Genomic DNA, 23111 nt, shown 5'->3' with positions numbered 1-23111 from the left:
TACTTCTTTTACCTTACAGAGAAGCTCCTTGAACAACTGGCCAGTTTCTTAGATAACTGATTGGATCAAGGGGTCTGCAGACTTTTTTTTTTTATTTAATTAAGGCCAGATAGTAAATATTTCAGTTTTTGTGAGCCATATGCTCTCTGTCTCAACTACTCAACTCTGCCATTGTAGCACAAAAGCAGCTATGGATAGTATGTTAAAAAATAGGCACGGCAGGCCTATTTGTTGATCTCTGGTTTAGATAATGGAGTCCCTGGGTGGTACAAGTGGTTAACATGCTTGGCTGCTGAAAGGTTGGAGGTTTGAGTCCACCCAGAGGTTCCTTGGAAGATAGGCTTGGCGATCTACTTTGGAAGAATCAGCCATAGAAAACCCTGTGGGGCACAGTTCTACTCTGACACATACGGGGTTGCCATGAGTCAGAATCCACTGAAGGAAGCTAGTTTTTAACTGGTTGGTTTAGGTACTAAATACAGCATTTTATTTCCGACTCTGCTAATGCTGTCTTATGATAATACTGTGTTCCTATCTGTGGCCTGGCTTCAGTTGGCTACACATTAGAATTTTTTTTTTTTTTTCCCCTCCCTACCACTCCAGGTTACTGAGATCCGGCTCAAGTATTTTGATACTGTGCCTGTAGCTGCTGCCATGTGTGTGCTTAAAACAGGCTTCCTCTTTGTAGCATCCGAATTTGGAAACCAGTGAGTAATCCTTTTATTACCATAGTTCACCCTAGTTATTATAATAATTGGCAGGAGGTGTGACTTCAGGATCATAGTTTTTCACAATAATAGTCTATTTGAAACCAAAGTTTTGCCCTCATTTCCCCTTTACGTTCTTTCTCTTGGTTATCTTCATCTACTTTACTGGCTTCACTCACTACCTCTGGGTGGCCGTAAAAATGTCTTTAGAAGTGATAGCTTTCCTTAGCTTAGTATTTCGTTGAATAAATATTTATCAGAGTACTTATATTTAAACATAAGTTCCATAAACACCTCACTTGAAGCCTGTCAGTATTTGCACCTGTCTACCCAAATCAGCAACCCTCCCAACCTCAGTATTTTTGTAATGAGTAACATGCCAGTTCTAGCAGTTCAAGTGTAAAACCTCAATTTGTGTTGTCCTCCACCACTTTCAAGTACTAAGTTTTGTTTTTCCTTCTGTAGCCCTCTTTTGCAGTATTAGTCTGAACTAGTTCACTAGTTGTGAAAATGGCACTGGGGTGTCTGACTTCTTCTGACTTCATGACAGGGGAGGAGAATCATGATCAATAGCCAAGGTTGATTCCTATGAAGTGAAGGTCAGACATGCCTTCTCTCTCCAACCTTTTCACCAGCTGTCTGTCTCATGGCACTCTGTACTTTTCTGCTCTGCGAGGTTTGATAATTCATTGCAGTGGTCACACAAAACTCAGACAATACTCAGGATTTTCAGATTTATTAGGAAAGTAACAGTTTATAATTCAGAACAGGAACAGCTCAGGATACAGTTCTTCAGTCAGGACAGCTTTTCAGTCGTGCTGCAGGCAGACCTCTCCCTCGGCCCCTGGGCTTCTGGGCCCCTCAGCCTGGCCTCTGCCTTGCTAGGTCAAGCGTTACAAAGCTCTTTAGCTCTGCCGATAAGTGCCCAGAGATACCTGACTCCACCGGGAAGCCTGCCTGAAGGTGCTTGGCTCTCACTCTGTAGGTTGGCTTGCCTACTGTAGCCACCTCACTCCATGGCCTGGGAAGCCCACCGTGCTGTCCCTTCTCTGGGTTCTGCTGCTGCAGTTTTTCTGCTGCTGCTTTGCACTGTCTCCAGTGTTATAGCTCTCCGTCTGTCTCCTGGGTCTAGGAGGTTCTCAGTGTAGAGACCCCAGGTCCAAGGGATGTGCTCTACTCCTAGCTCTTCTTTCTTGGCGGTAGCAAGGTCCCCTCTCTGCTGTGGGATTGGCTCTTTTAAGCCTAGTGGGATGGGAAAACTGACCAATCTTCTCATTAGCATTCCAAACACCTTATTTGCATGGTCCCCCCCCCATGTACCTTATTTGCATTATTGCCAAGTTGTCCAGTCCCCTTGGTGGGCCACAAGCACCCTATTTGCATAGTCCCACCCAGTCATTTTGTAAGAGTCACAAGACTGGTGAGGAGGGCCACATAAAAATGATTCTTTGCACTGCTGTAGTCTTATTGCATTTCATTGTCTTTCCTGCAAAACTCAACCTTTATAGAGTCATCTCATTAAGCAAAGAAGGCATAAGCCTGACAAAGTCATTTTCTCTCTCCCTGTGTTCCAGCTTTTTGTTGCAGAATAAAAGCCCATTGCTGTTGAAATGGTTTTGAGTCGTAGTGATCCTATAAAACAGAGTAGAACTGCCTCATAGGGTTTCCAAGGAGCAGCTGGTGGATTCAAACTGCCAGACCTTTTGGTTAGCAGCCGTAGCTCTTAACCTCTGAACTCTTTTCTTTGTCCTTGAATTTAAGACTATTAGATAATGCAGATTACTTACTTGAGGTAGCACGACAAGATCTTGCTTTTTAGTTCAGGTTTTGCCAGTATCTACTGAAGTCTGCAAACCACTTAACTAATCTAATGCTCAGTTTTCTCATGATTAAAATGAAGATATTGGCTAGGATTCTGTGATCCTCTTTCATTTCCTCCCTGTCTCTTATCTTGTGGCCTGTTTTCTGCCCACCCAAGTTGAACTGTTTTTCCTTTCTTAATTCATTTTACTTCTCAATTACTTTGTCCCTACTGTTTTTGTATTTCGCTGTTTCCTGGTTTATAGTTGCAGTGTGGTACTTTTCATCTGTATCGTTTTATTATTTATGTCTATTTTCATTAATTTCTCATTTTTTTAGTTTGTTATACAAGCAATTTTTATTGTATAAAAGTTATAAAGTGTATGCAAGCAGAAATGTCACCCGTAATCCTTCCACCAAAGATAACGTTTTGTGACTTTTCTTGTGCATACGTATGTACATATTTTTATTAAAATACAGTAATATATAATATACCATTTTGTAACCTGCTTTTTTTTTGTACAGTGAATATTTTTCTGTAGTGATAAAGAGATTTGTAGTATGTTTTTGAGCATTGTTTTTAATGTTCAGATAATATTTCATTAGATGTGTATATAGTTATTTACTTAAACAAGATTATATTTATTGTTTGATAGACTTTTTTTTTTAATTGTACTTTAGATGAAAGTTTGCAGAGCAAATTAGTTTCTCATTAAACAATTAATACACATATTGTTTTGTGACATTGGTTGCCAAACCCACTACATGTCAACACTCTTCCCCTCTTCCTTCTTGATCTTGAGTACCCTATTACCAGCTTTCCTGTCCCCTCCTGCCTTCTCTTCCTTGCCCATGGGCTGGTGTGCCCATTTGGTCTCTTTGTTTTATGGGCCTGTCTCATCTTTGGCTGAAGGGTGAACCTCAGGAGTGAGTTCAATACTGACTTAAAAGAGTGTATGGGGGCCATACTCTCAGGGTTTCTCCAATCTCTGTCGCGCCAGTAAGTCTGGTCTTCTTTTTGTGAGTTAGAATTTATCTCCAACTCTGTCTAGGACCCTCTATTGTGATCCCTGTCAGAGCATTTGGTGGTGGTAGCCAGGCAGCATCTGGTTGTGTGGGACTCGGTCTGGTGTGGATAGACTTTCTTAAGGATATGATTCCTGGATTAGAATATGTATGTTTTCGAAGCTTTTGACACATTGCTATATTATTTTCCCAAAGTTTGTACTGATTTATACTTTTACAGAAGTGTGTATGTATCCATTGTGCTTCATATTGTCAACACTGGATATATATACCATGCATACGTGTACATGTGTCTATATATAGCTTTGACAACTTGTTGGGTGAACGTTTTATTAAAGAGATTGGACTTTTTTATTTGCCCAGCAGTATGTCTTATGAATTGCTTAGTCACATCTGTGCCCATTTTCCTGTTGTATCTTTTAATAACAGTCAGGGATGTTTTGTTAAAGCAGTATAACTCTGGAGTCACTGCTTGGATTATAATCTTGACTTTCATCTTTTAGCAGTGTGCTTCATTTTTCTCATTTGTCAAATGTGAGGATGAGCGCTGATAAATTCTTTATGTTGGAAGTGTTTAGTAAATGTTGATTACTACCATTTTTATTAATTATATTCTTGCACTGTAGAAAGCTTGGAAAATGAGGAAAGAGCAAGTAAATAATAAAATTCAACCTTAATCCTAGTATTCTAGAATAGTCACTTTAATATTTTGTTTTATATCTACTTCCAGTATTTTTACTGTCTAGTACTTAATATGTGGTTTTTTGTTTTTTTTTTTGAGAACTGCATCGTTGTGTAAAAATCTGTTAGTCTGCTTTTTCAGATTAGGAGTACTTAAATTTTTTTCTCATCATAAATCTTTTCTATGTTTTTACTTTTTTTTCATTATGGAAAATTTAAAACTTGCACATAAGAGAGAATAGTATAATGAACCATCATCCAGCTTCAGCAGAGATCAACCCAGCACTAGTGTTGTTTTAAAACATTTATACCTAGTTACCCAAACCTCTCCTTGAATTATTTTGAAACAAATCCCAGATATCAAACTTCATTATCACACCTGAAAAAACAGTGATTTCTTATAAAATATTCCAATTTCCCCAATGTCTTTAGTATTTTTTAAGCTGATGTGTTCAAGTCAGGATCCCCACAAGACCCGTATTGCATTTGGTTTCTGTAAAATATGATTTTTAATGGCTGCATGTTTTATTTTATGGCCATGTCCTCTCTTGATGGGTCTTTAGGGTGTTTATACTTCTTTTGCTGTAACAAACAATGCTACAGTGAACATCCTTATAGATACATCTTTGTGTTTGCTAAATAAAGTTTTAGAAAAAAGATGAGGTAAAATTTTGATAGCCAGTTTTTGCTCCGAAAAGGTGGCATCAATTTGCATTCTCACTAACAGTGTATGAGAACTTTTTTCCTCATTACATGACAAAGGGTGAATTAATATTCTTAAAAATTAATGAGATAAAGACAGCAGTTTAGTCAGTAGAAAAATGGACACAGGATTTGAGCATGCCTTTCACAGTGAAAGACATGTAAGTGGTCTAGAAATGTATAGAAAGATTTCAGGTTCTTTTATAATTGAAGGAATGCTGATAAGAATGAGGTTATCATTTTTTTCACCCAGCAGATTGGCAAACATTAAAAACTTAGATAATAACCTATCTTTTTTATAGACTATGGTTGGAAGCAGTAGCTGCAGACATATGCGATATTATCTTCTTGCTCATTGAATTTATGCAGATAATGTGATTGCTAAGAGTATACATCTTGAGCTTCTGTTGAATAATTAAAAGGATTTAGGAATAATAAAAAGAGTTTTTTAGTTTTGAAGAAAAATAGTGAACATTTTTTTAGTGCTTGTCTGTCAGGCACTGTTTTAAAATTTTTTCTTGTATTGTCTTAGTTTAGGTTCCCCTGCAAGCAGAGCCTGAGATAAGGACCTAGGTGCAGGCAGATTACTGAGAGACAGTTGCTAGAAGCAGGACTTGGGGGATCACTGGGGAGAGAGAGTGAAGGAGGAAAAGCCAATATAAGGGCATGTTACTGAGGTTTCTGCTGTGGATAACAGGAGGTCAGGGTCTACAGGACCTACTGAGAGGCATACAGAATGCCTCCCAGAATTGTCTGCCTGAAAAGTGAAACCCACGAGTTTCTCTCTCTCCTTGGTGGTAAGTTACACCGCTGCGCATTCGGCTGCTCAGGAAACCTCCCACAAGGTAGGAGAAGGTCTTGGGGATGGAGTATAGAAAGACTACAGTATATAGATGGGATGCTTGTCACAGTGAGATGAGTTGAGCTCGTGAGAAATCACCCATTGCTGCTGAATTCTGGGAGGCTAAAGAGTTGTGATTTGGGGCATCAGAAACATCTGCTGTGGTTGTTAACTCATTTTAATCCTTACAACAACCTATCTTTATCAAACAGTAATATACATCATCTACTACGTCCCAGGTACCGTTCTGAGTACTTTATAAATATTAATGCATAACATTCTCTATGAGATGGTGCCATTATTCCATTTATAGTTTAGGAAACTGGGTCACAGCATTTAAGAAACTTAACCAAGATCACAAAACTGGATCTAAATCAAACCCAGACAGTCTGGTTCCAAAATCCCTGCACTTTAGTACAACACTATAGTCATGGAAACTGTTTTATTGGGATTGAGTCAAAGCATACTTTTCTGTGATGGTTATCTGGCAGTTAGTAGGACACTGAAGGTACCTTTGACAGGCTGGTCTTGTCATCTATACATAGGCATCTGAATAAGGAGTTCATATTAACTTTTTATATGTGTAGGCCCTATCTTCTCAATTCTGTTGTTAGTCTCTCAAGGATAGTAACTCTTGTTTTTTCATGATTTAGCGTAGAATCTAGTGTTCAATGAAAGTGTTAAATGCTATGGTTTATTTGGCTAGCATTTATTGAGTACCTTCTGTATTTCAGGCACTGATTTAGTCATTTTATCCTGCTTCTAAAGAACTATATTCAGTAGTGTGCACAGTGCTCTGTATTGAAGGTCTGGTATATTGCTTAAAGAATAAACATGACCAAAGATTTAGTGTTTTATTTTAGTTGAGCTGCTTCCGAAAAGCTCATTGTAAGTTGGTATGTTGAGCATCAGTTTATGATTATATATTATTATAGTTTATCTATTCTCAAATTGCTTTCTTTCTTTTTTGTGGTTTGCCTTTGAATCAGTTCACTGAGCATTATTAGCCAGAGGACAAACTGGAAAATGGCAAGATGATTTTGTTGCTTAGACGAAGAGATGTCTGAGTCTCTTTATGTTTGTTTACTGCAGTAATATTGTAATGTCTGTAAGTTTTACAAGATCACCACCAAATCTTGGTTTTTGGTAGGTTTGGCCTGGTTATTCGTTGAAGTAGGAAATGATTATAGATTTTCTTTGGGTTTCATTTATCTATTTTATTGGGCAAACACTAGGTATCATGCACTGTTCTAAGTACTTGACACATATTAACTCTAATCCTGTGGAAAGGTATTATTTCTATTTTATAAGTGAGGCATGGAGAGGTTAACTAATGAGTCTTAGGTTAGGTGGCTAGTTAAGGGACATAGCTGCGATTTGAACCCAGGCAGTCTTGCTCCAGAGACCACACTTTTAACTACTATGATACTAACATCTTTCCACTGTACCAGCTTGAATTCACTAGTCTTATTTCTTCATCCCTGTTTTTAAGAAAAAGAAGGAGAAAACCCAATTCCGAGAAGGAAAGATGGCAAACCACAGATGCTGATTCGATAATGCGTGCTATAATTCTGATTCGATACTTGTAAAATGCTTTATGAGCTTTCTGTTGGTGTGAGACATCTTAAAATGTTTTAACTACATTCTCTTTCTTGCTTTGTAGTTACTTATATCAGATTGCGCATCTTGGAGATGATGATGAAGAACCTGAGTTTTCATCTGCTATGCCTCTGGAAGAAGGAGACACATTCTTCTTTCAACCAAGACCACTCAAAAACCTTGTGCTGGTCGATGAGTTGGACAGCCTCTCTCCCATTCTGTTTTGCCAGGTGTGGGCCTTTCCAGTCACTTCCACATTGAGCAGAGATGACTTTTTTTTTTAAGAATTCCTTTTTTCTGTTTTTTTTTTATTTTATTTTATTGTTGTAGTTTAAGTGAAAGTTTATAATTCAAGTTAGTCTCTCATACAAAAATTTATACATACATTGTTATGTGACCCTAATCGCTCTCCCTGTACTGTGACAGCGCACTCCTCCTTTCCACGTGTGATTTCCCGTGTCCATTCAGCCAGCTCCTGACCCTCTCTGCCTTCTCATCTCACCTCCAGACAGAAGCTGCCCATTTATTCTCATGTATCTACTCGAACTAAGAAGCACACTCTTCATGAGTATCATTTTATGTCCCATAGTCCAGTCTAATCTTTGTCTGAAGAGTTGGCCTCGGGAATGGTTTTAGTTCTGGGTTGACAAAGAGTCCGGGGGCCGTGTTTTCCAGGGTAGATCATTATGTCTGGTCTTTTTAGTAGAATTTGAGTTCTGTACCCCACTCTTCTGCTCCATCAGGGACTCTCTATTGTGTTCCCTGTCAGGGCGGTCATTGGTAGCCAGGCACCATCTAGTTCTTCTGGTCTCAGGCTGATGAAGTCTCTGGTTTATGTGGCCCTTTCTGTCTCTTGGGCTAATACTTCCTTGTATCTTTGGTGTTCTTCGTTCTCCTTTACTCCAGGTGGGTTGGGACCAATTGATGCATCTTAGATGGCTGCTTGCTAGCTTTTAAGACCCCAGATGCCACTCACCAATGTAGGATAAAGAACATTTTCTTAATAAACTTTGTTAAGCCAATTGACCTAGATGTCCCCTGAAGGCATGGGAGATAACTGTTTTTTAATCTAACGTTTAATAAGGTTAAAGTTTTTCTCCAGTTAAATTAAACTTTAGTCTGTGAAATAGGTTTGTTAGCATGTCTATGAAATCTCCAAAGTGTAAAAGTGAAGCAGCTAGAGATAGAAGTTTGGGGGCTAAAAACCATTGCATAAATCCTTAGGCTCTTTTTTCTTTTTCTTTTTTAATTATAAAACTCCAGTGTAAAAAATTAACATATAAAAGGCGAGGGGGTTGAATCTTCTTAACCTCCCACTCTGCTGAGACAGTTGGTATTAAATTCTTATGACTGCTTCCAGGTATTTTCTCTGCATCTAGAAACATATATGTTTGTGTGATATCTTTTTCTTTTCAATTTAGTGTAAATCGGCTCATACACTGCATAGTATTCTGAAATTGACCTTGTATTACTTAGCCGACTGTTTAACTGTATTCTGACACATCTGATTTTAACACTCAATTTCTCTTTAAAGTATTTCAGAGACACTGAGATCAGTCAGTAACTTGAATCACATCCTCAAGGAGGAACTTGAGGCGGCACAGGATGAGGATTGTACACTCAGTTGTAGCAGCTAGGGATTTTTATCATGGCAGTGTGTCCTGGATTGCAGGGGTTGGATTGACCACTGAGGATCACCCTGTCTAGTTGATCACACTTCAGTGGGAAAGATGCTTGCTTACTGTGCTGGGGAAACAGGAAGTCAGCATTCAGACACTCCCTGGCGTCATTAACCACTCTGAAATTAGCTACTTTTGTTCTCTTTGAGAATGGGGTTAGTTCTAAGGGCAGCAAGAAATAAGTATGAGTAATTCCTAATTTGATTATTAGTGATTTTTCTCCCATCATTGGAATTTGAGGAAATAATTGTATAAGTAATTTGCAGATTAAAAATAAACAGGAAGTTAATTGTACTGGTAAGAGCGAAATGTGTAGGTAATCAATATGAGAACACGTGGCTTCCCCATTTGGTGACTGAACAACCAGATGCAGAATTGGCCAGCTACATCACAGGAGCATCTGTAGATACGTAGATAAGACAACTCTGGTCATATGCAGTCTAGCAGCAGGTCTGATACGTAAAATTCTGAAGTAGTGATGAGGGTAAATGATAATTGGAGGTACCTGCAAACTAATGTGATATGAATAAATGTGCTTTCTATTGGTGACAAAGTCACAGGTACTAATAACACTGTAGTTTATTACCTGTAATGCTAAATTTTAGTTAGAGGTTATTATATAACACTTCATTTCACCAACTGTAAAAGGTCATTTACTAACTTCAGAACTGATTTAAGGCTTTTGTTGTTGGAAAAACTCTTGCTGCTTCAAAGTGGTTTGCTTTTTGGAAATTCTGGATTTTTTTCCCAGGGCTAGTTGATAAGTTTAATAAACTGAAAGTAGTTTGTCCCTTGACAGTCAAGGTTGAGTGTGAAAAACTTAGCACAAGTAGACATTGTTTTCTCTTCCTTTGCAGATAGCTGATCTGGCCAATGAAGACACTCCACAGCTATATGTGGCTTGTGGTAGGGGACCTCGATCATCTCTGAGAGTCTTAAGGCATGGACTTGAGGTAAGATTGGAATTTTCAGATCATCTCCAGGTTTTGGGGAAAGAATTGCCCGGGTGCAGCCTATGGCTTTTATATATTTAATGTTTCTATGAAAGAAAGATTATTTTCTTCCTCCCTATTTCCCTAAAGTTTAGACTTTAGATTTCCTGTTCCTTAAAATGTCAGCATAATATGCACATCTTTACTTTCTTGATAAAATTCTTTGATGCACAAAAGTTATTAATTTTGATGAAGTCCAAGTGACCTATTTTTTCTTTTGTTGTTTGCACTTTTGGTGTCATATAAGAATCCATTGGCAAAACTAAGATCTTGGCGCTTGACTGCTGTTTTCTTCTAAGAGTTTGATGGTTTTAGTTGTTATATTTGGAGAATTGATCCATTTTGAGTTAACTTTTTGTTTATGGTGTGAGGTATGGGTCCAACTTCATTCCTTTGAATGTAGCTATCCACTTGTCCCAGCATTTGAGACTGTTCTTTCCCCTTTGAGTGGATTTGGTTGACACCCTTGTTGAAAATCACTTGACCATAGATGGTTTATTTCTGGACTCTCAGTTCTGGTCCATTGATTTATATGTCTATCCTTATGCCAGTACTACACTGCTTTGATTACTGTAGATTTGTAGTGTGTTTTGAAAACAGGAAGTGTGAGCCCTCCTACTTTGTTTTTCTTCTATTTCAAGATTGTTGTACCGTTTGCAATTCCATATGAATTTGAGGATTGGCTTTTCCATTTCTGCAAAAAAAAAAAAAAAAGCTGTTGGAATTTTGATAAGGATTGCATTGAACTTCTAGATTACTTTGGGTTGTATTGGCATCTTTTTGTGTGTGTGTGTGCTTCAGGTAAAAGTTTACAGCTCAAGTTAATTTCTCATACAAAAATTTATACACATATTGTTTTGTGATATTAGTTGCAATCCCCACAATGTGACAGCACACTCCTCCTTTCCACCCCAGGTTCCCTGTGTCATTCAACCAGTTCTGGTGCCTTCCTGCCTTCTCATCCTGCCTCCGCACAGGAGCCACCAATTTGTTCTCATGTATCTGATTGAACTAAGAAGTACACTCCTCACTTGTATTATTTCTTGTTTTATAGTCCTGTCTAATCTTTGAAGAGTGGACTTCAGGAATGGTTTCAGTTCTAGGTTAGCAGAGTGTCCAGGGGCCATAGTTTTGGGGGTTCCTCCAGTCTCTGTCAGACCATTAAGTCTGGTCTTTTCACGTGAATTTGGGTTTTCTGCTCCACACTTTCTCCCGCTCTTGCCGGAACACTCTGTTGTGTTCTCTGTTAGGGCGGTCATTGGTGGTAGCTGGGCACCATCTAGTTCTTCTGGTCTCAGGCTGGTGGAGTCTCTGGTTTATGTGGACCTTTAGTCTCTTGGGCTAATATTTTCCTTGTGTCTTTAGTTTTCTTCATTCTCCTTTGCTCCAAGTAGGGTGGGACCAATTGATGCAGGTATTGATGTCTTAACAATATTAAACATAGGGTATCTTCTCATTTATTTAGGTCTTCTTTAATTTCTTTCAGCAGTGTTTTACAGTTTTCGGTGTAATTACCTCCCTGATTAAACTTATTCCTAGGTATTTTATTCTTTTAGATGTTATTGTAAATGGAATTGTTTTCTTAATTTGCTTTTCAGATTGTTCATTGTTAATGTATAGAAACAACTGATTTTTGAGTATAGAGACAACTGATTTTTGTGTGGTTTTTTTCACCGTATAACTTTGCTAAGTTTATTTTATTAGCTCTACTAGCTTTCTTGTGGATTCTTTGTTATTTTCTGTATATTTATAAGATCATGTCATGTGTGACTAAAAATAGTTTTACTTCTTCCTGTCTGATTTTGATACCTTTCCTTTCGCCTAATTGCTCTGGCTAGAACTTCCAGTACAGTGTTCAGTAGCAGTGTTGAAAATGAGCATCCTTATCTTGTTCTTGATCTTAGGGAGAAAACTTTCAGTCTTTCCCCAATTAAGTATAATGTTAGCTGTTTTTTTAGTAAATGTCCTTTATCATGTTGAGGACTTTTCCTTCTATTTCTAGTTTGTTGAGTGTTTTTGTCATGAAAGAGTGTTGGACTTTATTGATGATGTTTTCCAGGGTTCTCTTAGCCATGATCAGGTCTTCTCCCTGATATTATTATGAACTATGAAAAGATTAATGCTTTTCATGAATATACTTGAGTTCTTACTACAAGATGCAGCTGCACTGTGTAATGTGTTAAACTGTCTAATTTATTCTCTAGGACATTTTTTGAATATTTAGTAAGCTTTTTATCTTAGAATAGTTTTAAAGTTACAAGGATAGTACATAGTTCATCTATAACCCATGCCCAGTATTCTCTTCTAGATTATTTTAGTCAGTCTTAGATATTTCATTCACCCTGATGTTGGAAGGCCTGCAGAACATTTAGGGGGATATAGAAGCTAAACTTATGGAGCACAGAAGTAAGAAAGACAGAAACAATTCCTCAAATCACTTTTGTAGATAAGTGCCCTGAGAGCTGGTGATATTTCTTTGAGAGCTCGTAGGAGGGAGACATGGCTGTCCACCAAGTAGATAAGGCAGTCATTTTTCTAAGGGATACACATTTGAATTGGTCCATAAAGAAAGGTAGAATTTGGCCTTATGGGAGCTAGGGAAAGAAATGGTATGCTGACTTAGTAGATTGCCTGTTTCATTCCCAAGTGCTTATTCCCCTCTCTGAGGAGGATGCAGGCATGCCATATGCAAAGGAAGCATATGTGTTTGCCTGCAACAGCTGTACCTGTATAGATATTCCATGACTTACTAAAGTTTGTCGTGGGGACTGCCAGCATCTCTAGCTTTTTGGTTCTTACATTCTCATTTGAGTAGCTGGTTCCATTCTTTCTCGTTACTGTTGTTACTGAGACTATACGCAGCAGAACACACACCAGCCACTTCAACAATTTCTACATGTACAATTCAGTGACATTGATTATATTCTTCAAATTGTGTAGCCATTCTCATCCTCCCTTTCTGTGTTGTTCCTCCCCCATTAACATAAGCTCACTGCCCCCTAAGGTTCTTGTCTGATCTTTCAAGTTAGGCTTGTCAGTTTGATCCATACAGGTAGTTCTTAAAAGAGCACATGCTCCAGACAGACCTTTTTTACTCGTTAAGCTGAACTATTGTTTGGTTTTAAGAAGACTTCAGGGGATATTTTTGGTTTAAGTTTTAAATATATCTCAGGGCAATAATTTCAGGGGTTTATCCAGCCTCCATGGCTCCAGGAAGTCTAGAGTTCATGGGAATTTTAAATTCTGTTCTGCATTTTCCCCCCTTTTGATCAGGATTCTTCTATGAAATCTTTGATCAAAATGTTCAGTAATGGTAGCTGGGCCCCTTCCAGTTCTTCTTGTCTCATGGCAAAGGAGGCAGTTGTTCATGGAGGCAATTAGCCACACATTCCATTTCCAGTTCTATTCTTTTAATCCAACATAGAGTCTTAGCACTGCCTTTGTGACCTTTTTTTCTAGTATATTTGTAAGCAAGCAGCTGTGTTCCATGCTCATTGGGTTTGTGACTTGCCTCATCTCCTGTCAGGTGTCGGAAATGGCCGTCTCTGAGCTACCTGGTAATCCCAATGCTGTCTGGACAGTGCGTCGGCACATTGAAGGTAAGTAGCTTGTTCCTAACAGAATGAGGATCTGGGTGCCATTGATACAGAATGCTTAAGAGGTTGCATTTATAATATTTCTATGTCACTTTCATCTAGCACCATTTATTAGAGACTTTTTCCTGGCCCAACACCATATTTTTGAGTCTCTTAATCAGTATGCCTTCATATACTTCTTTCTGTGCAAGTGGGTGAGGGGGTATAGGATAGCTATGAATATTCTCAGTGCATATACTTTTAGTATTATATAGTGTCATATGTGGTGTCCTTTGGGTTTATATTTATCTTTAAAGCATTGATTCCATCTCCTGTATAACAGGTATGATGTGAGGAAAAGTTGTTGCTTACTCTTTTTTCTTCAACTGTGTTCTCTCATGTTGTGCTGAAACCCAACGAAGCAGTGATCTTCTAGGTGTTAAAGAGATTTGGTAAAGCTTATTAACTAGTCCTATTCATGAGTGTAGTTATGCTTAAGGAAAGTAGAGATTCATTGAATGGAATAACAATTTTAGAGCCACTTGAAACATGGGGAGGAGGAAGAGGAAAGGGAGTCTGATGAGTTCCTGGTTAAAAACGGTCACCTCATTCTAAAACTTTTAAAGTAATGTGAAAATACATTGTAGTGCAACAGCAGAAAAGTCTTGTGACAATTGAGTTTCAGTCTCACACAAATAGAACTCATTTCTCATTTTCCCTTTGACTCACTTTGTGACTGTAGGTCATTTCAATTCCTTTTCCCCTTGTTCCCTCAGGAATGGTGAGTAAGGTCGTCCTGGCCAGCATACAAAGCTTTTTCAGAAAAACAGCTGTCTTCCTGATACTTAGATGTTCTGGTTGTTTGGAACAAATTTGAGGGAGCTAGGAAATGTGTAGGAGGGAAACCTTTCTACTAATGGGATACACATTTTGGTGGGTTTTGTTTTCATGCAGGCATTGGAATAAAATCTGAGTTGCATAGAAAGAAAAGCAAAAGTGAAGAGGAAGTTGGTAGGCTCATTTTATCTGTGAGACCTTGATACATGAGAAGATAATTATTAGATAATTGGTTTTGAAATATTTCCAAAGTGTTTCTAATGTCCACATAAAAAAGCTGGTCAGTGTTGATGTTCACCTATTAAATTGCCAACTTATTGATATTATGGCTCTTGAAAACATTGCCTATACTATTTGAATTAGAAAGATCCTTTGGCATAAACCAGTGTACCCTTCACACACACACACGCTTTTTAAGTAAACTTTTAATTTTAAAACAGATTTAGATGTACCAAAGTTAACCCCTTATTTTTAAGAAGGCAGAAATGGTGGCTCACACGGGTTGACTTTACCAGGACAGCACATCTAGGTTAATAGAGGCTGAAAACTCTGACTTCTAAATCTCAATCATGCTCATTTTGACTAAGTGCAGTGGGAGTCTCTGGGTCCTGCTGGTTTTTACGAGGATAAGTTCTGTGCTCTCATCCTACAGTTGTTTGAATGCTCGCCATGTTCTCAGTAATTAAGATACGATCCCTGTCCTCACAGCACTTGCCATCCAAAAACGACTAGTATACAAAACTATTGTGTGTTCTGATGTGATGAGAGGCATAAGCATGTTACAGGAGGGGTGAGAGGAGAGCAGTTGGGCACCTTTGAGAGTCACAGAAGGCTTTTTGGAAGAGATGACATTTGAAAAGTTAGTGGTATACATACAGTATGTTGCATGATGGAACTTGTAGCTGGAAATTTTTTTTCCCTATTAAATGTCGAGATCTAGGAAAGAACTACATTCTGATAAATTGTAGTCTTTTAAAAAGTATAATTTGACCAGTCATCCACAAAATTAGGTCAGGCTCTTTCTGTTCATTCTTTTTCCAGATGCCCCAAGTTACAGTTGAGTGAACATCCCTTCTCTTCACACGTGCTGCAGTCTTCCAGGCAAATACTAATGTTGGCTGGTACTTGGTGATACACACTACCAATACCAAGCCTTTTTTTCTCTTCCACAGGTGGCTGGTGAAGGTGCTGATCACCACAGGTGTGTACCTACTGCTAGGGTCTACCTTGGGGCCTTGTAGTTTACCCAGGGAGAGGGACCTGTGCAAAATATTGAGGTCTGATGGTATCTCTCAGAGGGTAACTTTGCAGTTGTACACCCATGTACATTATAATGACGCACACCCATCTGCCTGTATATTGAATGGTCTGAGGCAGGAATTTAACTTCTTTTGCTTTCTCCCACAGAACTTTGAAAATAATGACTAATTTGCCTTTCTAAGCTGAGCTAGAAAACCTTAGCCACTCTCCCTTGGAGTTTCGTATGTTCCAGATGCACTGACTGAAAGATCAGTCCCTAGAGAAAACTTTTTAATGTATTCAGGACTGCATTAAGGCAAGACAGGCACCAGGTAGTCTGAATGTAAAGTGAGAATGAAAACTCAATCCCTAGAGAAAACTTGAGTTTATTCAGGACTGCACTAATGCAAGACAGGCAGTTTTGAGAGAGAGAGAGAGAATCTGGTATTGGAGGCTTAAATCATCTGGATGGTCTCACTTCACCCTTTGGGGTGAGCTGCTAATTGAGTCTTACATACTAAGGCAGGAGAAGTAAAAGTAAAGCATTTCCTCTGTAGAATGCTTCAGCAGTGCTCACGCAGGTATATTTCCTATTTAACTGACAGCTACAGATGCATATTCTCACACCCTTACAGATTCTAGTCCTCTTTTATGAGACTTGTAACTCCTAGAAAAATGCTACTTGGCTATTTATAATTCCTAGTCATTTACCCTAACTGAAGCTTGATTTTGTTCTCAACTCCAGCTTTTAACCGGTAACATTACTGGGACATAAGAGCATCTACTCTGCTGCCAGTCCTACTAGCTATAGAATGGGAGAGGTGGAAATTGCAGTGTTCTTAGTATTCATAGGGTAAATGGGTATTTTGAGGGAATCTGTGATAGAAAGCAGCTTTCAGACAAGTCATTGCTCTCCTGCTTGTTGGAATTTACCAGCAAAAGCATGACCCTATTTAAGTCCATTGGCCGTTTCTTTTCCTTTATATCTGAGTGGTGTGAGCCCTCAGTCAAGGGGAAGACAAGAACCCAGTAAGCCTTCTTTCCTCCCTCTCCCCATTCTCTTGTGTGTAAGTCAAAGTTGACTGGTCTCTTTCTGGAAGCCACTTTTTTTTCCCTTGGCCCAAGGAAGAGACCAATGAGTCGTTTGTTGTTTAGCTTTAATTTCCTCTGACACAGCTTTTAAGGTATTGGATTCCATTGAGAACGTGGGCAAGGATACAATGTTTATATAATGATAAAATTAAGCAATTTTTGTTATTTTTACCCCCAGAATTTCCAGTTCAAAAACTGAGAGCTAGAGTAAAGGCACCAAGGTTGGTGCCACGTGCAAACTGATTTTGGTTTTGTTGAAAAGCTATTAAAAGACATTCATTTCAGGGACAACCATGTACTTATATTTTCTGGTAGTGAACAGTGCTAAGTATTAAAAAGCTATCCTATTGCGTGTCCCCAAAAGCATTTGATACGTGTTGATGATGGTTATAACAGATAATCAGAAGCCGAGTGTCAGCTTGTTCAGTGTTACTCCTTGTGATTTGGGAATTGAACTCTTACTCTGTGGATTTCTGGTCTAGCCATTAGAACACAGCCATCGGGAAACATCTCTGATCTTTGCCTTTAGCTGCCCAGCACAACATGTATTATTAACTAGAACAAAAATTTAATTTAATAACGTTCTATTTAAAAATGCTAAATATGACCCATGAAGTTGATTTTATGTCCTATTACTAGGTCAGAACACTACTGTAGGATTCAGCAATGATACGTCTTCACCTGGGCCCTCTTTCCAGTAAAGAACGCCGATTCTGCTGAATTGGTCTAGTAACCTTAGTTCAGCTAAACTGCATTTGGAGCCATCAAAACCAATACTGCTGTCGGTGTGGGTTGGGTGGGCAAGTGCTATGGCTGGGTTCTGACAGGGACTCAGCCAAATAGAGGGTCCTTTAGCTGCTTCTGCTAGGAGTGAGGCAGCTACTCCTATTTAGTACCTTGTTTGCTTGTTATTCAGTACCTTATTTACCTGATTTTGGGATACAGAGGATAGAAAGGGGGGAATTGATACAGAAAATTCACATGTAAAGTTAGAAAATCTCAACTTTACTTTAAAAAATAGACATCTTTATTCAGTATTTATCAAGCTTTATGCCAGAATTGTGCTAGATACAGGGGACACAGACATACAGGGGCTATTTCATATTATAGAATGGGTTATATGGGAAATGACCTTTAAACTATGAAATTTGCATGAGAAACTTTTGGGGTTGCCTTATTCTTCAGGTTCTTTGACCTTGAGAAAACTCATTAGTGTTTGTTTATCCAACTATATTTCATTCAATGAAAAGCAAATCCTAACAGGATTGCTCATGACCACTGGATTGTTGTATTTTTAAATAGTGGAAAAATCATAGAGGTCAAGGGCTGACAATATAAACAACTCCCCTTCACCCTCTACTTCCTGGTTATCTAGTGTTCTTACTATTAAAACAGGCTAGCATTCTCAGTTTCCAACTCTAGAATGACTTAGTTCACAGAGGCTTAAGTAACCTCTCTTTTATTCATTAGCTTCTTTTGAGGAAGCTGGGAATATTTCCTGGGTAAGAATGGGTTATGATTCTCAACTGGCAAAATAAATGACCTTTGTCTTCAACATAAAGAGCCCTGGTGGCTCACCAGTTAAGCACTTGGCTGCTGACTGAAAGATCGGTGATTTGAACCTACTCGTTGGCTCCACAGGAGAAAGACTTGGTGATCTGTTCCTATAAAGGTTATAGCCTAGAAAATCCTATGGAGCAGTTCTACTCTCACATGGGATCACTATGAGTCGGATCGACTCAGCAGCACCTAACAACAACAGCAGTTTCAATGTATATGAATATTGTAGTAGCCAAAATTTCCTTACACCTCTGAATCCTTTGCCACGCCCTCTCTCATTTCTCCAGTAAATGTCTCAATATTTATGAGGTGTTAGAGGTACTCATATAGTAATCAGTGTATTTGAGTATTAAGTAAGCAAGGTATATCTGCAGTCTGTTATGACCCTTGGTTACCTTTTGGATCATCCTGTGCTGTTTGCCACAAGACTGTGTGTGTGATGACTACACATAAAAGAAGTGCCTTGGAAGATTTCTGAGAGAAAACTCTTAATGTGTCTCATTTGACTTTGCAACTCTAATGAGTTCTTAGCTAACCAACACCTTCCCTTTCCATTTTTCAGATGAGTTTGACGCCTACATCATTGTGTCTTTCGTGAATGCCACCCTTGTGTTGTCCATTGGAGAGACTGTAGAAGAAGTGACTGATTCCGGGTTCCTTGGCACCACCCCAACCTTGTCCTGCTCCTTGTTAGGAGATGATGCCTTGGTGCAGGTGAGGTTTCTCAGAGAGCTTGCATGCCTACTTAGCTTACTTTATCCTTTTTTGTCCTAGTGCGATAGGTTGCTGTATTCATGTCTTCCTATCCTCACCTGCCAGAAAATCTTGGGGAGGAGAGAACATATTTTTTCAACATAAAGAGTTGCACTGAGAATTAGGTCTTTCAGATTTTACATAACTTAGCTGCTCACTTGAAGAATTTTTGGCACTTAAACATCTCCTCTCTGTGGCCATTTCCCTGTTTGCTACAGAGACAAATCATTCCTGCTTTTATCTCAAAGATTTTTTATAAGTATTTTATTAATGAGCTTTGAACTTCTTTGATGGTGGACTTTGCAAAACAAACTTTTTTAAGTTGACCTTGCCTGGAACCTATTAACTCTTTTTGTCATTGAACTAACTGGTTCCTTAATAGCAATGGCTCCAGATCTGGCTGAGGTTCATTCTGAGTGATGAATCAGGTGACTAAAGTCAACTTTCCTTCTGTTATTGGCTCTAGGTGTATCCAGATGGCATTCGGCACATACGAGCAGACAAGAGAGTCAATGAGTGGAAGACTCCAGGCAAGAAAACGATTGTGAAGTGTGCAGTGAACCAGCGGCAAGTGGTGATTGCCCTGACAGGAGGAGAGCTGGTCTATTTCGAGATGGATCCTGTATGTTATTTTAATATTCAAGGTCTACAGGCCTCGTGTAGGGTCCAGAGATAAAGATAGGAGTTGTAGTTCAGGCAGTTAGATTATATTCACAAAGGAGAGAATTGAGGAATGCAAGTGTCCATCTCAGGCCAATCTGACCCGTTTTCCCCAGGGTTGGGAAAGTTGATGTCTAATTGTAATCATGAAGTGCCATTTTGGAAATGAAATACTTGCTCTCCTGCCCTTCACACTCTACTTTACCACCTAATATTTGGCATAGATATAATTTCTGCAATCTGAATCCATTTTAGAAATTCTCTTGCTTTTCTGTATGGAAGGATGTTGAGTATACTTAATTATCTTGCTCTCAGGATGTCTCAAGACGTGGTCAACTTGTAGAACAACTAAGATGTCTAATAGTCTAGCTGTACCTATGGTTGAGATTACTTTGTCTTTAACCTTTGTATTTGGATTCCCTTTTACCCAAAGAATTCTCGTGAATAGATAAACAGATTTATGTATTTCCCGTTTCTTGCGAGCTGGATTTGCTTACAAAATTTGTGTATCAATGAAATTGTCAAAGATCTTTTGATTCTTTTGTCAGTAGGAGGCACTAATATTGCTTGCCATTAGCCTAGTAGGTTTAGACTTGGGACCTGAAGTAGAGAAATTCTTGGTCTAGTAAGAGGAGTGAGAGAAAGCAGAAAGGAACCTAAGAGCTCTCCTTGCCCAGTACCAGGGTTTGGAGGGAGTTTGAGCATCTTAGCCCATCTCCCTGTGGTTTGAGACTCTTCTCTGTCCTCACTCCTGTAGTCAGGACAACTAAATGAGTACACAGAGCGGAAAGAGATGTCAGCAGATGTGGTGTGCATGAGCCTGGCCAATGTACCCCCTGGAGAGCAGCGATCTCGATTCCTGGCTGTGGGACTAGTGGACAACACTGTCAGAATCATCTCCCTGGACCCCTCAGTGAGTATCACCCTTGACTTCAAGGATCTTCCAGTTGGAACCTGAGCATCTGGCCCACTCCTGATGTCCATCTCTGAGATCAGCTGGGCTGGACCCTGCCATCACATCAGCATACCTCAGGAGTCTTCTACTGTGATTTAAGAATACTGATCTGAGGCTACTAAATGCTTTTTTGGCTTAAGCCTTGTCTCCCTTTTGTAGTTTAAAAAATATATATATAACCTGCGTATAAAAGAAACTTATTGCAAGTCTTTAGATGACTTTAGGGAGGTGCTCCTTGTTTACTTTTACCATTATTCATTTTACCAAAAAGATCTTCACAGAGGTTATTCTGAAAGTCACCTTGTTGTGTGCTGTTGATTCCGACTCATAACGACCCTATAGGACAGTAGAAAAGCCTTTTAGGGTTTCCTAGGCTGAAATGTTTACAGGACCAGATCACAAGTCTTCGCCCATGCAGCGGCTGATGGGTTCCAACTGCCAGCCTTTTGGTTAGCAGCTGAGCATTTAACCACTGCGCCACCAGGGCTCCTTGAAAGTCACATTAGTATTCTACAACTCTTAGAATTCACTGCTAAGGTTTTCCCTGTCCACAAGAAAGTTCTTCTTCACTCCTAGAATTAGTTTCCTTTGGGTATGTTTTTATCCCATATCGGTCACTTCTGTGTTCTTACTATTTTCTCTCTTTTGTCCTTAGGACTGTTTGCAACCTCTGAGCATGCAGGCTCTCCCAGCCCAGCCTGAGTCCTTGTGTATTGTGGAAATGGGTGGGACTGAGAAGCAGGATGAGCTAGGTGAGAGGGGCTCTATTGGCTTCCTCTACCTGAATATTGGGCTACAGGTAAGGGAGCTAGTGCCTGTTGTTTCAGGTACTCGCCTTAAGAAAAGTGAATGGTGCTGTTCTGTTTTCCACTTACCTCTTTAATTAGAACAAATCTGGTAGAATCTGCCTTGCTCTAGTAGTCTTTGGTCACAGGCCTGACAAAGCATTTTTGTAAAGAGTCTTCGTATCTGTTAAAAATATCTTGAAACCACTGCTCTGGGTCAGAATTAGATTGTGACCTCAGAGGTCACCTGTAGTTCCCACAACACGCAGCTTATGAAACTAACGCCATACGGTTCATATGGGCTCTGTTAGCAATAAAGGGCCTGAAGGTGTTCTCTGTTGTCAGCAACATGGTACTCAGGTACTTTTTCCTTTTTAATTTTACTTTCTAATTTAGAAATTCTCAAACATACATAGAAGTTAGAGAATATATATAATGAGTTTGCATGTGTTCATCATCTGGTTTTAACAGTTGACATCCTCCAATTCCTATTTTATCTATTCCTCCCTATTCCAACCAAGATGACATATTTCATCCATAAATACTTGAGAATGTAGCTCTAACATGTTTTGTTTGTTTTTTAAAGGCCTTAATAATCATCACACCCAACACAATTTAACACTGATTCCCTAATATCATCTGGTACCTTGTCCATGTTGTTTTCCTATTTTTTTTAACCCCCAAACCTGTTTTTACAGTTGGTTCTCCTTAGTATCTCAACAGAGCCTTCCACACTAGTATTTGCTTGATCTTTTTATGTCTCTCTATATAACTGTTTCCCCCCTCCCCCCCTTTTTTTTTATAAATTTCTTTTTTTTTTTAAGATCATTTGTCTGTAGAATTTCCTACTTATTGGATTTGGCAGATTTATTCCTTATGGTGGTTTTTATGTTCCCATAAACTCGTAGTGAGATCTAGACTAGTGCTTTCCAGTAGAAATATAATGTGAGCCACATATGTAATTTAAACTTTTTAGTAGACACATAAAAAGATGAAGTTGATTTTAATATGTTTGATTTAACTTAATATCCAAAATGCCATTTTAACATGTAATCATATAATTATTGACATAGTTTACTTTTTTTTGGTACTAAGTCTTTGAAATCTGGTTTGTATTTTGCACTTTATACTTAACAGCACATCTCAATTCTGCCTAGCCACATGTGGCTAGTGACGGTTGTATTGGACATCACAGACCTAGAGGTTGATTCATTTGGGGGTAGGGGGCACATTGCCTAGGTTCATTGTTTTATTATGGATCAGAAAATGATGATTTTCTGTTTCCTTGTGCGTTTAATTAGCTGGAATTCTTTAAAGACAAAATTTGCTTCATCATCTCTGCTTATCCTGAAATATTTTCTATGCAGGAAAAGGATAAATACTTTTTTATTTCTCTTTGTTTTTTACCTGTTTTCAGATAAGGAGTTGGTGCCCTACCAATCTGCTGTTGCGGTGAAGTGGTTTATGGGTTGTTGTTTTTTTTAAAGTAATATTATGAACTTGTGCCTTTATGTGTTTGTGCTTCAGACTATTGTGGTCTTTTTTGTTTTTGGGATCCCTAAATTAGCTGATTTTAGACCAGTGCCTGCTCTCCTTTGAGATTTCAAATTGGATTTTTTTTTTTAATA

General features: G+C 38.8%; 1 protein-coding gene across 2 annotated transcripts in view; it reads left to right on the top strand.

Moving 5' to 3' along the window:
- SF3B3 (splicing factor 3b subunit 3) overlaps nucleotides 1-23111 on the top strand; it is a 49913-nt gene that overhangs the window by 14821 nt on the left and 11981 nt on the right. Inside the window, exons 8-15 of one of the 2 annotated variants that reach the window (XM_004387798.3) lie at nucleotides 604-707; nucleotides 7421-7586; nucleotides 9893-9988; nucleotides 13554-13626; nucleotides 18893-19044; nucleotides 19550-19705; nucleotides 20501-20656; nucleotides 21354-21497. In XM_004387798.3, coding sequence (XP_004387855.1) covers nucleotides 604-707; nucleotides 7421-7586; nucleotides 9893-9988; nucleotides 13554-13626; nucleotides 18893-19044; nucleotides 19550-19705; nucleotides 20501-20656; nucleotides 21354-21497 — 1047 coding nt within the window. The remainder of the gene's footprint in view (nucleotides 1-603; nucleotides 708-7420; nucleotides 7587-9892; nucleotides 9989-13553; nucleotides 13627-18892; nucleotides 19045-19549; nucleotides 19706-20500; nucleotides 20657-21353; nucleotides 21498-23111) is intronic. The other variant, XM_023741892.1, reaches the window with a different exon arrangement.

This window comes from Trichechus manatus, unplaced genomic scaffold, assembly GCF_000243295.1.
Source record: "Trichechus manatus latirostris isolate Lorelei unplaced genomic scaffold, TriManLat1.0 scaffold00194, whole genome shotgun sequence".
NCBI classification, from domain to species: Eukaryota; Metazoa; Chordata; class Mammalia; order Sirenia; family Trichechidae; genus Trichechus; species Trichechus manatus.
This window is presented reverse-complemented; position numbering and strand designations above follow the sequence as displayed.